The sequence below is a fragment of the Muntiacus reevesi genome, chromosome 7 (genome assembly GCF_963930625.1).
Source record: "Muntiacus reevesi chromosome 7, mMunRee1.1, whole genome shotgun sequence".
Lineage (NCBI taxonomy): Eukaryota > Metazoa > Chordata > Mammalia > Artiodactyla > Cervidae > Muntiacus > Muntiacus reevesi.
Window position 1 is genome coordinate 13101977 of NC_089255.1, and position 14012 is coordinate 13115988.

The following is a 14012-nucleotide window of genomic DNA, read 5'->3' on the forward strand; positions in this document are numbered from 1 at the left end:
CCCCAGGCAACCGTTAAGGAGGGGAGAAACTGAGGCAGGACTGGGGGGAGACTGTTAGCCCGGCTGGAGAACCCACACCGCGGGCCTCTTGCTGCTCTCAACACCACCGGGGTTCGGGCCGTTAGGGCGGTTTTCGGTGGGGAGCCCGGAGCGCTCAGGCCGCCGCCGGGAGGGCCTGCCCGCCTGGAGCTCCGCGGAGACCAGGTCGAAGGGGCGGGCCCGAAGCCTCGGCCTCGCCTCCGCCCGCGCGGCGCCGCGGCTGCCGCTTCCCGGCCGCTCGCGGAGCGGGCGCCTTCCGGGGCCCGGAACTCGGTCCGGGCGCGGCCAGCATGCTGCAGAAGCGGGAGAAGGTGCTGCTTCTGAGGACCTTCCACGGCCGGACGCTGCGGATTGTGCGGGAGCATTACCTGCGGCCCAGCGTGCCCTGCAACAGCCCGCTCTGCCCGCAGCCCGCCACCTGCCACAACGGTCAGGGCCCGGGTGCGGAGGCCTGGGGGCACCGGGAGCCGAGGTCGGGCGGGAGCGGGGGTGGCCGGCGCTGGAGCGCGCGGAGCCGAGGACGGGCAGGAGCTGGAGCTGGGGCGGCGGGGCCGGGGTAGAGCGTCGGCCTTGAGGAGGAAGGGCGCGGCCCAGAGGCGCAGAGTCCGAGGCCCCCGGGCCTCCGCCCGCCCCCAGGCATCACCTCCGACCTGGCTGCCGGTCGCGCGCAAGGGGCAGGCGGCTTCCAGACCTCCGAGAGCTGGTCCGGGCCACGGCCCCGCGGTCTGCTCTGCCCCGGGAAGCCGAAGGGCCGAGGGGCGGGCGCCCCCGCCGCGCAGAGGCCTGGTGTGGGGCCTCTCCGAGGGGCCTGTGTGCGCGGGAGCATCCGGCCCCCAGGCTCGCGGCGGCGAAGCCGTGGGCCCTGCAGTGCCAGTCGGGGCGCGGGAGCGAACGCCGCTGCTGCTTCTCGTTGTCCTTAGCTTTGCTCCCCACACGTTTTCTGACCTACCAGCACCGAGGCCTCAGACACTGACCCAGTGGAGAGCCCTCTTGACTGTAGGATTTGTGACTCATCTGGGCCCTCGTCGTCTGGGAAGGTCACGGGGAAACTGGATTTGGGTCGGCTGCCCGCTTACACCTTCCTCCACTTGATTTCTAGGCTGCTGGGGTGGCTGGGGCGGCAGGTTCTCCTCCCTGTGGTGGGAGAGGAGCACAGTAGTCCTTTACAGCCAGTATCTGGGATCCTCAGCTTATGGTTAAGGTGAACATTTCAGCTACAGCTTGGCTAACCAGCTCCGAGACACAGGCTGGGTGGAAGGCCCACCTCTGCCCCTGCTTGCACTGAGCATCTTTTCTAGTCAATTCAGCCTTCCTGGCCCAAGGAGACTTCTGAAACAGAAGCGACTTGAAATGCCTGGGCATAAGCAAGTGGTTCACACGTTTATTTGTGGTGCCCCACTGGAATCTGAGTGTAGGTCGATGAGTTAACACAAAAATAGTTAAGTTGTGCTGAGGATTTGCTTGTTTTTGTTTTTTGTTTTTTAATCTGTCACCTTCTGCACCACTGGCAACACCATAGACCACATTGAGCTTTTATTTATCATGACTTCAGAAAAATGAAGGTGCTGAATTTACCTCTACCTAAGTGGATTTGTCTTTTCTTTTAAAAACTTCACAGTATTGCTAAGATTAGAAGTTGTTTTGCACATGGGGACACTGTGACATTGAAATCATAATAAACCAGGTTTGCAAACGCTGTCTGATCTCTTTCGTTTTGAATTATGCTTCAGATGGGAAACTCTTGTCCAGTGATGTGACTCATTACATGGTTCCAGACTGGAAAGTCGTTCAAGATTACCTTGAGATCCTTGACTTTCCTGAGTTGAAGGGAATTGTTTTCATGCAAACGGCTTGTCAAGCGGTGCAGCGTCAAAGAGGCCGGAGGTATCTGTTTTACATTATTTATTTATTTATGGTGCAGGGTTTTTTTTCCCCTTTAGAAAAGGTCCCTTGTTGGAGAGAGAGGGGAGGAATTCATTATTTTCATCAGAAAGGACTTTTTGAACTAATTTGGCATTTTCTTTGCTGGTGAGGAATGCAGTAACATTCTTTTATATTTCTTCTTCAACACCTGGTCCAAAGATCTGACTGTAAATCAATAAACTGCAGTGTCCCCAGAATGTGGGTATTTAAGATTCTTGGCTTTTGGTTTGCATTTTTATAGTAGCAGACCTATTGCTTACTTCTGGTTGAAAACTGCATATTATTTAATCTTCTTATTTATGGATACATTGTTTCAGAATCATACATTATTTTCCCCCTGGGAAAAATAAGGTGTTTTAAAATCTGAGGCTCCTTTATTGGGGAGGCAAATTTCTTTACAAATTTATTTAATTACTTGTGATTTATTCAATGAAACCAGAATTAACTTGTTTTATTTTTAGACTACTGGTATAACCACCAACCATAGTAACTGTATTTGCTAAACAAGAATTGAACTCAGTCTAAAATGCTTGCCTTATAAGTAAAGGAAGAACAGTTTCTCACCTTTTAAATAAATACACTATAAATGGTTTTGCTTCTTTTACGTTGGGAAAAGATTTATGATTTGAACTTGACTGTATGGAAACAGCGTATCAGAATTATACACCCAACCTCTTAACACCCCAAGTTAAGCAGAAATTATGTTTATTCTTTTTTAAATGTTGTAGTGTTTTCAGATGTTGGTAGTAAAAGATGAAGTGTGTTTATTTGTATATGAAAATGATAAGTTGTCCTTATTATATGCTCAGTTCAAAAAAATACACATCAACTAGGTTGTGTGCAGGTTTTTCAGATAGAATATTTTTATATGAGCTTGAAGTTGATTTTGTTCAGACACAAAGATATAAATGTTTATACACATCCAGGTTTAAATGCTGCTCAGGTGTCGTATTTCAATTTCTGCTACTAAAATCAATTTGCTCTTATAGTGTGAGTTGCTAACACACTGCTGAAGCTTTTCAACTTCTGTTTTCTAAAATATTTTTAATATTAAGGATTGTTTTAAAAACCAATTCCTGGGACATTTGAAAGCAAAGAATTGGAATTTAAATAGTCTTTTTTCCTGAACATTTTAGAAGTAGTTAACTTGAAAAATTACTGGTTTTCCATTACTCCATCGTGTCTCTGAATGTACTAACTGTGAAAACGAAAGCTGAAGAGTCATGGACCAGACTCACAGGGTAACTCCCTGGTTTTGGTGAGCACTTTTTCAGCTCCTACTTCCAGGCCTTCTGAAGTACAAAAAGAAGTCTTGGTCCCCCTCTCAACAAACTTGTCTTGTTGGAGTTAGATGCAAGAAGCAAGAAGGTAATTGTGGCATGCTTTGGCCACATGTAAGATGATTTAATGTGGACTGTGCAAAGTGCAGGTGTGAACATGGGGTGTGGGAGTTTAAAATGCCTTCTGAAGGAAATAGTTTTGAGACTGGCCTCAATGCAGGGAAATGAACATGACTGCTGATGAGAAATAAGAAGCAGCAGAAAGAATGCAGCTTTGGGACTTGGTGCTTTATTTACCTGTTAGGCGACCAGCAGGTGTATTCAGGTTGAAACAGCTAAAGAAAGTTACCTAAGCACTGGAAAGTGTCATATTTTAAAAGCTAGATTTATAGTTGATGACAGCCATTGAATGTGTAAGATTCAGGAGATATGCTTGATAAATTTGGCCTTCGTAAGTGTTACACGTAAATCATTTGAACATTTGTATTTAACCAAAGGTGGCCTAGCAGAAGTGGTAAAGAACCCGCCTGCCAATGCAGGAGACATAAGAGATGCAGGTTCGATCCCTGGGTTGGGAAGATCCCTTGGAGGGGGACATGGCACCCCACTGCAGTACTCTTGCCTGGAGAATCCCCATGGACAGAGGAGCCTGGCGGGTTACAGTTGATAGGGTCACAGAGTTGGACATGACTGAAGTGACTTGGCACGCCTGCGGCCTAGCAGAGGCTGTCTGGTGCTTTGCTTCATTTAATGTTGGGAAAAGTTTTGTTTTTCAGTTCTTTCTTAGAGATTTTTGAGAGGCTGGTAAATAATTCATTCTATTTAGCATGCTTTTAGGAACATTATTGCTTAGGTAAGTTTTGTCAAGTGAAAATACCTGGGCTACTCTAGTGTCTGGAAGAAGGATGCCTTACTTTCTCCTTTTGACTCCTTCCTAAATACCATCTGTATAGCATGAGTCTCAGTCTCTTATTACATAACATAAGACTGCGATCAAAGTGTTACAGCTGCAGAGGATCTCAGAGGTCAACATGATCTAACTCTCCATCCTACATCAGTGTTACTCAACATGAGTAGCATAGTCAACTTTGTTTCTAGAAGAAAAGAAATTCTCATGGATACCCAGCTTAATTTAGGCAGTGGCAACGCACTCCAGTACTCTTGCCTGGAAATCCCATGGACAGAGGGCCTGGTGGGTGGCAGTCCATGGGGTTGCTAAGAATCAGACATGACTGAGCAACTTCACTTTCACTTTTCACTTTCATGCATTGGAGAAGGAAATGGCAACCCACTCCAGTGTTCTTGCCTGGAGAATCCCAGGGACGGGGGAGCCTGGTGGGCTGCGTCTATGGGGTCGCACAGAGTTGGACATGACTGAAGTGACTTAGCAGCAGCAGCATTAATTTAAATTAAGTTACTTAAATATGTTTCAACATAAATTTAGGCATAAATCCTCATACCTAACTACTTATTGCAACCCTAAACCCAAATCAGACCTTCAAATTAAACAAAGCTACAAAATCAGAAAACTACAAATGAACATTAATTTAAGGGGACCAATGACATTATTTTACTGAAATGAAATCACCAGAGCTGGATTTAATAATGGAAAGACACAGCCTCTATTGGAGTAGGCAATGACAACCCACTCCAATACTCTTGCCTGGAAAATTCTATGGACCGAGGAGCCTGGCAGGCTACAGTTCATGGGGTCTCAAAGAGTCAGACATGACTGAGCAGCTTAGCATGCACACACTGCCTCTGTCTATAGGCATAGATTCTGTATTTAATATGATTTTGTAGTTTGATTTCAATAATATCAATGCAGAAAATGCCTGTTCTCATAAGTATGTTGTGCAAAACAGTATGAGGAATTTCAAGTTTTTGATTGGAATAATCACACGTTCTGCCATCTAACAATCCTCAAATGCTTATTTAATGAGAGCTCACGTGATGCCCTGTAAGGCTGACATCACTCCTGTGTTAAGGTGTTCCTCTGTGTATCTGAGAGATTCTGTGTGTCAGGAACTGTGCCAGCACTGAGGATACAGTGGGGGACAAAAGCAGACGTGCCCTTGATGGGGAGACAGGCGGTAACACACACTCAGACACAGATGAGAAGTACAGCTGTGGCAAGCATGCCGAGGCCTGGGGACTTGGCTCAGGAGAGCCCAGACTGGGCACCGGAGGGCACGCTCTCCTGAGTGAGAGGCCTGTGTTGAGCTCTGAGGGACGTGTGAGTCCCAGGCAAAGAAAGGAGAAAAGCTTTCCAGGCAAGGAAACTGCCATGCAAGGTCGGGGGAGGGAATACTCGAGAAGGAGGGAGGCGAGGGCTCTGGACTGGACTAAGATAGCGCCTGTGGGCCTCAGGGATGTGCTGAAGGGTTTTAAGCGAGGGGGATAACACGATCAAATTCCAATTTTAAAAAGATTACTGGGCCAGTAGAAAAGAGGCTTGGAGAAAAGAAGAGGAGTCACTTTCTTTAGTTCACATGAGAGAGATGGCTGGCTTAGAGACAGTGAGAGAAATAGACTTTTCTAAGAGCTGTTTAGTAGGTACAATCTATAGAACTTTGTAAGTATATAACAAAATGAAAACATGTCCACACAAAAACTTGGAAACAGGTGTTCATAAGAGCTGTATTCATAATAGCCAAACTATGGGAACAACCCAAATGTCCAGCTACTGATAATGGTTACACAAAAGGTGGTTTAACCATACAATGAAATATTATTCAGCCATAACAAGGAATAAAGTAGTGATAAATGCTATAACATGGACTTGAAAATATTATGCAAAGTGAAAGAATCCAGCCACACACATGTAAATCCTATATTGTATGATTCCATTTATATAAAATGCCTAGAATAGGTAAATCCAAGAGACAGAAAGTAGGTTAGTAGTTGCCAGGGGCTGAGTCAAAGAGAATGGGAAGTGACTGCTTGATGGGTGTAAGTTTCTTTGGGGGCTGATAAAAATGGAATTAGATAATGGTAATGGTTACGTAACTCTGGGACTACACTAAAAACCATTGAATTGTATATCTTAAAAGGGTGAATTTTATGAATCATATCTCAATAAAGCAACTGTTTTTTTAAAAGATCTATAGGGTTTAGTAATGGATTTATGTAAGTGAGATAAGGGAGAAGATAGTGTCAAGAATGTCACTAAGGTTTCTGGCTTGTGTAACCCGATACAGAGGGGAACACTGGAGGAGGTCAGGGGTGGGAGGGTGGAGGTCTTGAGTTTGAGGTGTCTTTGAGGCTTCCAGAAGGGCAGGCCCTGACACCAAATGGCATTGCGGCTAGAGGCCGGGTCCAAAATAGGCTCCATTTGAAATGTTTTAAGAGTATCACCCAATGCAGGCAAATACTATTTGATTCCACCTATACAAGGTATCTGGAATAGTCAAATTCACAATCAGAAAGTACATTGATAGATACCAGGGGCTGGAGTTGGGGGGGGTTGCGGGGGGAGAGGAGAATGGGGATTTAGTGTGTAATGGGGACAGTTTCAGCTTAGGAAGGTGAATAATTTGGGAGATGGATGATGGATGATGGATGAGAGTTGCACAGGTTGAATGTACTTAGTGTCACTAAACTATAAGTTAAATATGGTTAAGCTACTACATTTTATATTACATGACTTTTACCACAGTAAAAAAAAAAAAAAATTTTTAAAGAAAGAATACAACCTAATATAAATGGAAATAGAAATTTTTGAAATTCTTGTAGAAAACTTAGGGACCTCTGAAAGCAAGTCTAAGAGACCTCACTCAAGTTCTGCAAAAACTGAAGAAGTGCAGCATTGAGTACGGAGCCCACTTCCTTGTACATCCCCCACTGGTTGTATGACGCCCACTTCTAATCCCCAGAGAGAGGAGTCAGCAGGGGAAGGAATGTTGAGTCTGCAGATAAGATCACTATTGAATAAAAATAGAAAAAAAATCAATCTAGAAAAGGTAGGTTTTGCTGTCCCCTGAGCAACTGTCTGTAGATAATGGAGATTTAGAAAACACTTTAGCCAGACCAAGAGACTAGGGTTTTTCTGTAAGACTGGAAGTTTTTTAAACTTCAGATCATTTTATTGTACTTGACTATTTGAAACTCTTGTCCTGTCATTCAGGCCAGATTTGGTTAAGGCACTGTGATGTTCTCTGCTGGCTCCATGCAGGATGCTCATATATCTCATCCCATCGTGTGCACCACCAGCCCTGACTAGCAAAAAATACGACTGGATTCTATGGATATGCTATTAAATTATAACCATAAGCCCACATGCCTACAAGAGCCCTTGACTGTCACACTCAGAGTGATTCGCTGTTCGTTTTCTGCTTTCGCCATTAATATTCTCATGCCATTTGTTCATTTGTTTTATCTGACTGATAGGTAGCTGACAAATGGAAGCACACTCTAAAAGTCTAAGGAAAATAAATGGGAGTGGAACTGCAAATTGAGAAAATTCTTTTTGCTAAGTGATAGATTTTTCTAAACATTGGCAAGGATTGTCATTTCGCTTATTTGGTGCTAAACCCCCCCGGGTCTGGCTTGTGGAGCATCAGGTATTTGGAGAGGACTGGATTCGAGAAGCCCCAGGTTTAGAGTATGGGTGTGCTAACCAATGCAGTGAGGTATGCGAAGCCTAGCAAAAGAGCAACTGGGTTCTGAAAATGTCAGAGTTTGTCCCAGGGCATTTGTATCTTGTTCACTGTTGTAGCAACGGGTTGTGAGTTCATTGGCTCATTTGGAAGAAATTTTTTGAGTACCTACCGCAGGTTAAGTACTAGAGATATAAGGAGAAAGCGTGCTATCTGCTCTCTCGAGCCTTCTGTCCCCTCTCTTTCCTCCCTGGGGCCCTTTGTCCACTTAATGCTCACCCATCGTTCAGGTCTATTCCCTCCCTCCTGGGTTCCCATCACACCCTGCACATTGCCTTTCATGGCACTTATCCCACTGAAATGGGTTGTTCTACCTTTTTTTGTGGTTTTATTTTGTTTTGACAATTAGTGTAGCTTTTTTTTTAATCACAGTAAAATATATATAACATAAAATGTACCCCTATCTAAGTATACCATTTGGTAGCATTGAATACACTGACACTGTTGTAATATGCCACCTTCAGAACTTTTTCATCTTCCCAAACTGAAACCCATTAAATGTTAATTCCCCACGCCCCTCCCCCAAGACCTGCACACCCCCCTACACCCCCAGACAACCACTGTCCTTTCTGTCTCCATGTATTTGGCTCCTCAGGGAAATAGATATAAGTGTAATCACACAATACTTGACCTTTTGTGACCGGCTTGTTTCACTCATCATAATGTCTTCAAGGGTCATCTGTGTTGCAGAATATGTCAGAGCTTCTCTTTCAGGGCTGAGTAACAGTCCATGGTATGTATATACTACATTTTGTTTATCCATCCATCCCTCTGTAGACACTTGGGCTGGTTTTACCTTTTAGCTAATATGAATAATGTTGTTATGAACATGGGTGTGTAAATATCTCTTTGAGATGCTGCTTTCAGTTCTTCAAGGTCTGTATCCAGAAGTGGATTGCTGGGACATGTGGTAGTTATAGTTTTGACTTTTTTTTGAGGAATGGATGGTTGTGTTGCGTCCACCATGAGCAGGACCATGCAGATGAAGGGCAGCATCAGGGATATCTTGGTGGTTCCCCTGAGGGCATTCAGCAAAGCACAAAGAAGGAGTTTACTAACTGGAAGGTGTTTAGTCTGGTATAGTGCAGCCAATACCTGCATGGAACTCAGGTGCTTTATTAGGGATATGGCTAAAGGGAGCAAAAAACTGGAAGAGATCAGGAAAAACAGGCAATAATTTTTCAGTATTTTCTCTGAATTAACAAATTTCAGGTGTTTATAAAACCTCTTCTCAAATTTTTTATTGCTTAACAAGAATAGTACTCATTTAAAAAATTCATGCATGACAGAAATGTGTGAAACAGGAAGTGAAAGTCCTTGCCTAACCACCTGGTGAGGAGGGTCTGGGTCTTGTTAGCACAGTGATGGAGACTCTTCTATGCATATTCTAAAAGGTTTTGAAAAATTATTTTAAGTGTATCTTTGTAAAAGTGGGAAAGTTATAAATTTAATATGTTCTAGGCATTTCCAGGAGAAAGGGGCAGCTTTTGTTTACACAAGTGGAATTCTATTAAGGAAAGCTGCCATTCACATAAATGAAGCTGAATCCTTTTGTTCATTAGGACAGTTTTATAAGTTGTACTTGATGATTCTTTTTGTTGTTGATTCCTTTTAAAGTGGCTCAAAATTAGAATTACTAAGAAAGTAAAATGTGTTTCTTGTTTTCCAATGAAGTGTTGAGATGATACAGATTTGATAGTTAGCATTTATTTAGAGGAAAAAATTTGAAATTCTGGCTTTGCTTTAATGAAAAGACTCATTTTTAAAAATCCATGGTGGCAGGCTGGAAGTAGGAATGCAAGGACACAAATTTTATTATATTAAATGCCAGTCATCTACCTTGGATAATTTATATGTTAATTTAACATCTGATTTAATATTAATCCATTTTAAAATAAATAATTGATTTCCTTTAAAATAATTGTGAATATTATATATTTCATATTACCAAGACAATTGAAAAACACCTTCTTAGAAACTGACTTAAATGAGACTTCACATTTTATTTGCTTTGGCTGAGATTCACAGGAAGATCTCCTGATGGGGAAAAACCTTAAAACTTTCTGTTAGTTGTCTGACATATGAAACTAGCCTTCATTCATGTAAATGGTGTGGCTGCATCAATAAAATTCACAGATAAATCCCCAAACTTACCTTACATGCCTTTTCCAGGTCTGCCAGCAAAAAATAAAATGTATTAATACCCAATGCCATTTATGGAATAAAGTGAAGTACAAAGATACAGCCCTAAACTCTGCTTGCCTCTGTGAGCCTTTGACTGAGGGGCTACATGAGGCAAGTTCGTATAATTACGTAATAAACAGCCAGAGGTCTCAGAAAGGGAAAGGGATGTAGAGGAATTTAACTGATCCACGAACTAACTAATGAGGCTCTGCCCACACCCATTCCAGGAGGTGGAATGGAGAAACAACAGCCCAAGCGCACTGCACACACCAAGGCCAATATAAATGTTTCTTGGGTTTTAAATAATCAATCTTTCACTCTAAAATACCTCATCTTTTTTGAACCTTAGCAAGAGCTGGCAGGAGATGAGTACATGCTACGTGAGATTTATTCTTCTTCTCTGTGTCACAGACAGTATAACAAATTGCGAAATCTCCTAAAGGATGCACGTCATGATTGTGTCCTCTTCGCTAATGAATTTCAGCAGTCCTGCTATCTCCCTCGGGAAAGAGGGGAGTCCATGGAGAAGTGGCAGAGCAGGTATGGTCCTGAATAATAGCTGGGTTTTCACCCTATCAGCTTCTTTCATTTCTCTCTCACTGGTTATTTGGGAGTTGATCTAAACAGAATGCCAGAACAAACCAACAGTTATTCTGGAACTGTGATTAATACTGAAATGCTTAATGTGTCAATATTCTAGAGATGTCATTTGAATACAATTTTAGAAATTGTAATTAAGGAGATACACGTGCCTAGAGTTAAGTTTGCCCCAGGCCCCTAAAGGCTAATAGGATCCAGAAGTCATAGCTTTAATGCAGGGGTGTTGGAGGGCGGGCAGGGAGAGGTCCTACTTTTAAGCCAAGATCATCTCACTTTCTCTGGTTTAAGTTGCTTTAATATATCCACCAGTCTTACTAAACTGAAACTCATAGTTTAATTCTAGTCAAACTGTTTTAAGAAGTGAGGGGTCAGAGTTGAGTCCACCTAAATGCAGAGCCCTGAGGCAAGGACTTGGGAGATGAGTTTTAATGTGAGAAGCAATTCCCAGAAGCAGGAGTGAGGAACTGGGGAGAGTGATGCAGAGAATGCGGGAAACCAGTAAAGGATGTGTTACTGCTCAGGGAAACGGAGGCTGTCTGCTGGGAACCTCTAAGAAAGGGTGCAGAGCGTGCCCCAGAAGTCACCTCCAAGGGTGGAGGCGAAGATGCTTAGTTACCGCTTTAGCTGAGGGTCATTCCCTGAGGGTGTTAACTCCAGTCAGCAGGCCCTTAAGAAGGGATGGAACTGTCACCCCGCTTCAGCTGAAGTCCGAGGCAGCCTCAGGGCGCAGGTGCTGGGCACCCATAGCTTCTGCTACACTCTTCTGTAGAAGGCAAAAGAGACTGTAGTTTTAAAATAGCTTATCCAAACAAAATATTTACATCATCTTTTTCCTTGTAATTCTTTGTCTGTATAGCCATTAAATATTTAAATTCTCTAAAGCAAAATAAGCACTGATACATACTGAGTCCTTAATGGACTAAGTTCCCACAGGGCTCAACACCAGAAAGGGAAAAGCAAATCTTTTCCTAGATTGGGACACGTGTGAGGACTCACACTTACTAACTACACAGCCTTGCACACAGTCAGTACTCAGTGAATATTTTTTAATTCTAGAACTAAAGGAACCTTACGTAGCATCTTCATTTGCAGAAAGGGAGACAGATGCCTATTGAAACTGACTTTCCAAGTCCATCCACTTCATTGGAAACACGATCCTTTCTTGAATACGTTCTCCAGACCTAGACTCCATTTTCAATTCAGATTCTCGTCAGGAAGATTTTCAGACATTTCACGTGGTACCATGTTGGATTTTGTCTTTACTGGATTATAATCTTCAGCTACTTGCATCCAGTCTACTTTTGCTCTTAACCAAAGGCTTGTTTGTGGTGCTATGTGGTTCATCCCTCCAATTAAAAGGTGTTAATGGTGGCAGAGCCTCATGGTTTCTAGGCCATATCAAGAAATGGATGAGGTTTCTGTGCTGCTTGGATGTCTTAGAGAACAAGAGATCTCAAGCCCTTTCTGATTCTTCTTATCCCCCAGAGGACCCAATTCAGGACATGTTTATAATGGGTGCTCAGGAAGTATGTGTTGAGTGAGTGAATGGCTGTCTGTATAAACCAAAGGGTAGCAGATTGAAAGCCAAGTATGAAGTTCTGATCAAGAGCTTGGGTTTGTCTGCCTTGGGAGGGCTCACGTGCCCCTTGCTTTCTAGGAGCATCTACAATGCAGCCGCTTGGTACTATCACCACTGCCAGCATAGGATGCCCATCGTTATGGTGACAGAAGATGAAGAGGCAATTCAGCAGTATGGAAGTGAAACGGAAGGAGTGTTTGTGATTTCCTTCAAGGTATTTCCAGCTGGGGGAGGGTGTGGGGTGGGGTGTGTGTGTGTGTGTGTGTGTGTGTGTGTGTGTGTGTGTGTGTGTGTGTGTGTTCACTTCCACAGTGGTGCTCGTAAGGCTCTGGATCCCTTTGGCAGTACAGAAAAGGGAAAATAAAGAATGATGACTTTAAGAAGTTCCATGTCTTTATCGCTCTCCACCTAATTAATCTTATCTTTGGGAAATTTGGGCAAACTCCCTGTGACTGTAAGGCCTACAGTTTCTAAGACTGCAGACCAGTAAACGCCTACTGACAGTGAACACATGTTTAGAGTTATAACAGGAATACTAGTAGTAATGATAATAGATTGAATCTTATAAAATTGCCAATATTCTGTTGTTTTTGACTTACAAAATGGCAGTTTTACATGGTTCTACCTAAAAATAATAGCCAGCATTTATCTATGCCAGGCACTGTTCTGAGCATATTATTTCATTTACTTCTAACAACCCTTTGAGACAGGTGATAGTATCCCCATTTTATTGGAGAGGAAACTGAAGCCCAGAAAGTTGCTAAAGCAACTTGCCCAAGGTCATAGAGAGAAAGTGATAGAACTGGGATAAGAACCCAGGCAGTCTGACTCCAAAGCTCTTAATCACTATGCTCTGTTGACTCCAAAACTGTTTTGCTGAATATATACAAAACATAGTTTTAAAGGTCAGTCTTCTTTTTCTACTGTTCCACTGTCCCTCACACTTCTTTGCTTGTGACCTTGGGCATGGGTCAGTAAGGGTAAAGGGAAAGGTGACCTGTGATACTACTTCTGTGAAGGCTGTTGGACCAGCTTGGTGTCCATGTAACAGACAGGAGCAGCATTATCAGTGACGGTTTTTTGAGCTTTCTGACCAACACAGTCATCCTATTTCTTAGGTACCTTTTTGGTGAATAGGATGCCTGTTAATCTCTCAAGAGATTACTGGCCACTTCTGCCTGCCCAGTTGGTCGATCAGGTTTCAGTGGTGAATATTGTTTTTTGATTCAGAAACTGGAATGAGGCCCTCCATTACCCCTGTCAGTTTACAGAACGTCTAGTTGGATTTTGAATTGTAGATCCTATAAAGGTTCCCATGTGCATGTATTGCTAAAGATTTGCCAATAGAATTTTCTTGGCCCTGCTATAAAGAAAAAGTATTCTGACATGCCAGAAAAATCCAGGGGCGCTGGATATTAATGGCAGTGTCACTTATTTTTTCTGTTGCAATACATCATGTCTTGTTCCTGCAGAGGACAGTTGACTAAAATTACGTTTTTCTACTTTTTGTGAAAATTACTTTTCTTTCTAGCCCAGTAGCATAGTACAGTTTGATTTTGTATAGCATTTCCTAAGCAAACTATGTAACCGAGGGCTTTGTAGCAGTGTATGATAGCAGAGAAAAAGAGATACTGTGAAGTTCAGATGAGCAGGAAGCCCAGAATCTTCTGTGGAGACTTGAAGGTAGGTTGGAAGGAGTGAGGACAATAAACTCCTCTTGAAAAGTGAGGGCATGTAGCCTGGATAACA

General features: G+C 43.1%; 1 protein-coding gene across 2 annotated transcripts in view; it reads left to right on the forward strand.

The window, feature by feature from the left end:
• The first annotated feature begins 246 nt into the window (after positions 1-246).
• DIS3L (DIS3 like exosome 3'-5' exoribonuclease) overlaps positions 247-14012 on the forward strand; it is a 32466-nt gene continuing 18700 nt past the window's right edge. Inside the window, exons 1-4 of one of the 2 annotated variants that reach the window (XM_065941765.1) lie at positions 247-480; positions 1770-1923; positions 10496-10624; positions 12342-12477. In XM_065941765.1, coding sequence (XP_065797837.1) covers positions 330-480; positions 1770-1923; positions 10496-10624; positions 12342-12477 — 570 coding nt within the window. In that variant the 5' untranslated portion in view covers positions 247-329. The remainder of the gene's footprint in view (positions 481-1769; positions 1924-10495; positions 10625-12341; positions 12478-14012) is intronic. The other variant, XM_065941766.1, reaches the window with a different exon arrangement.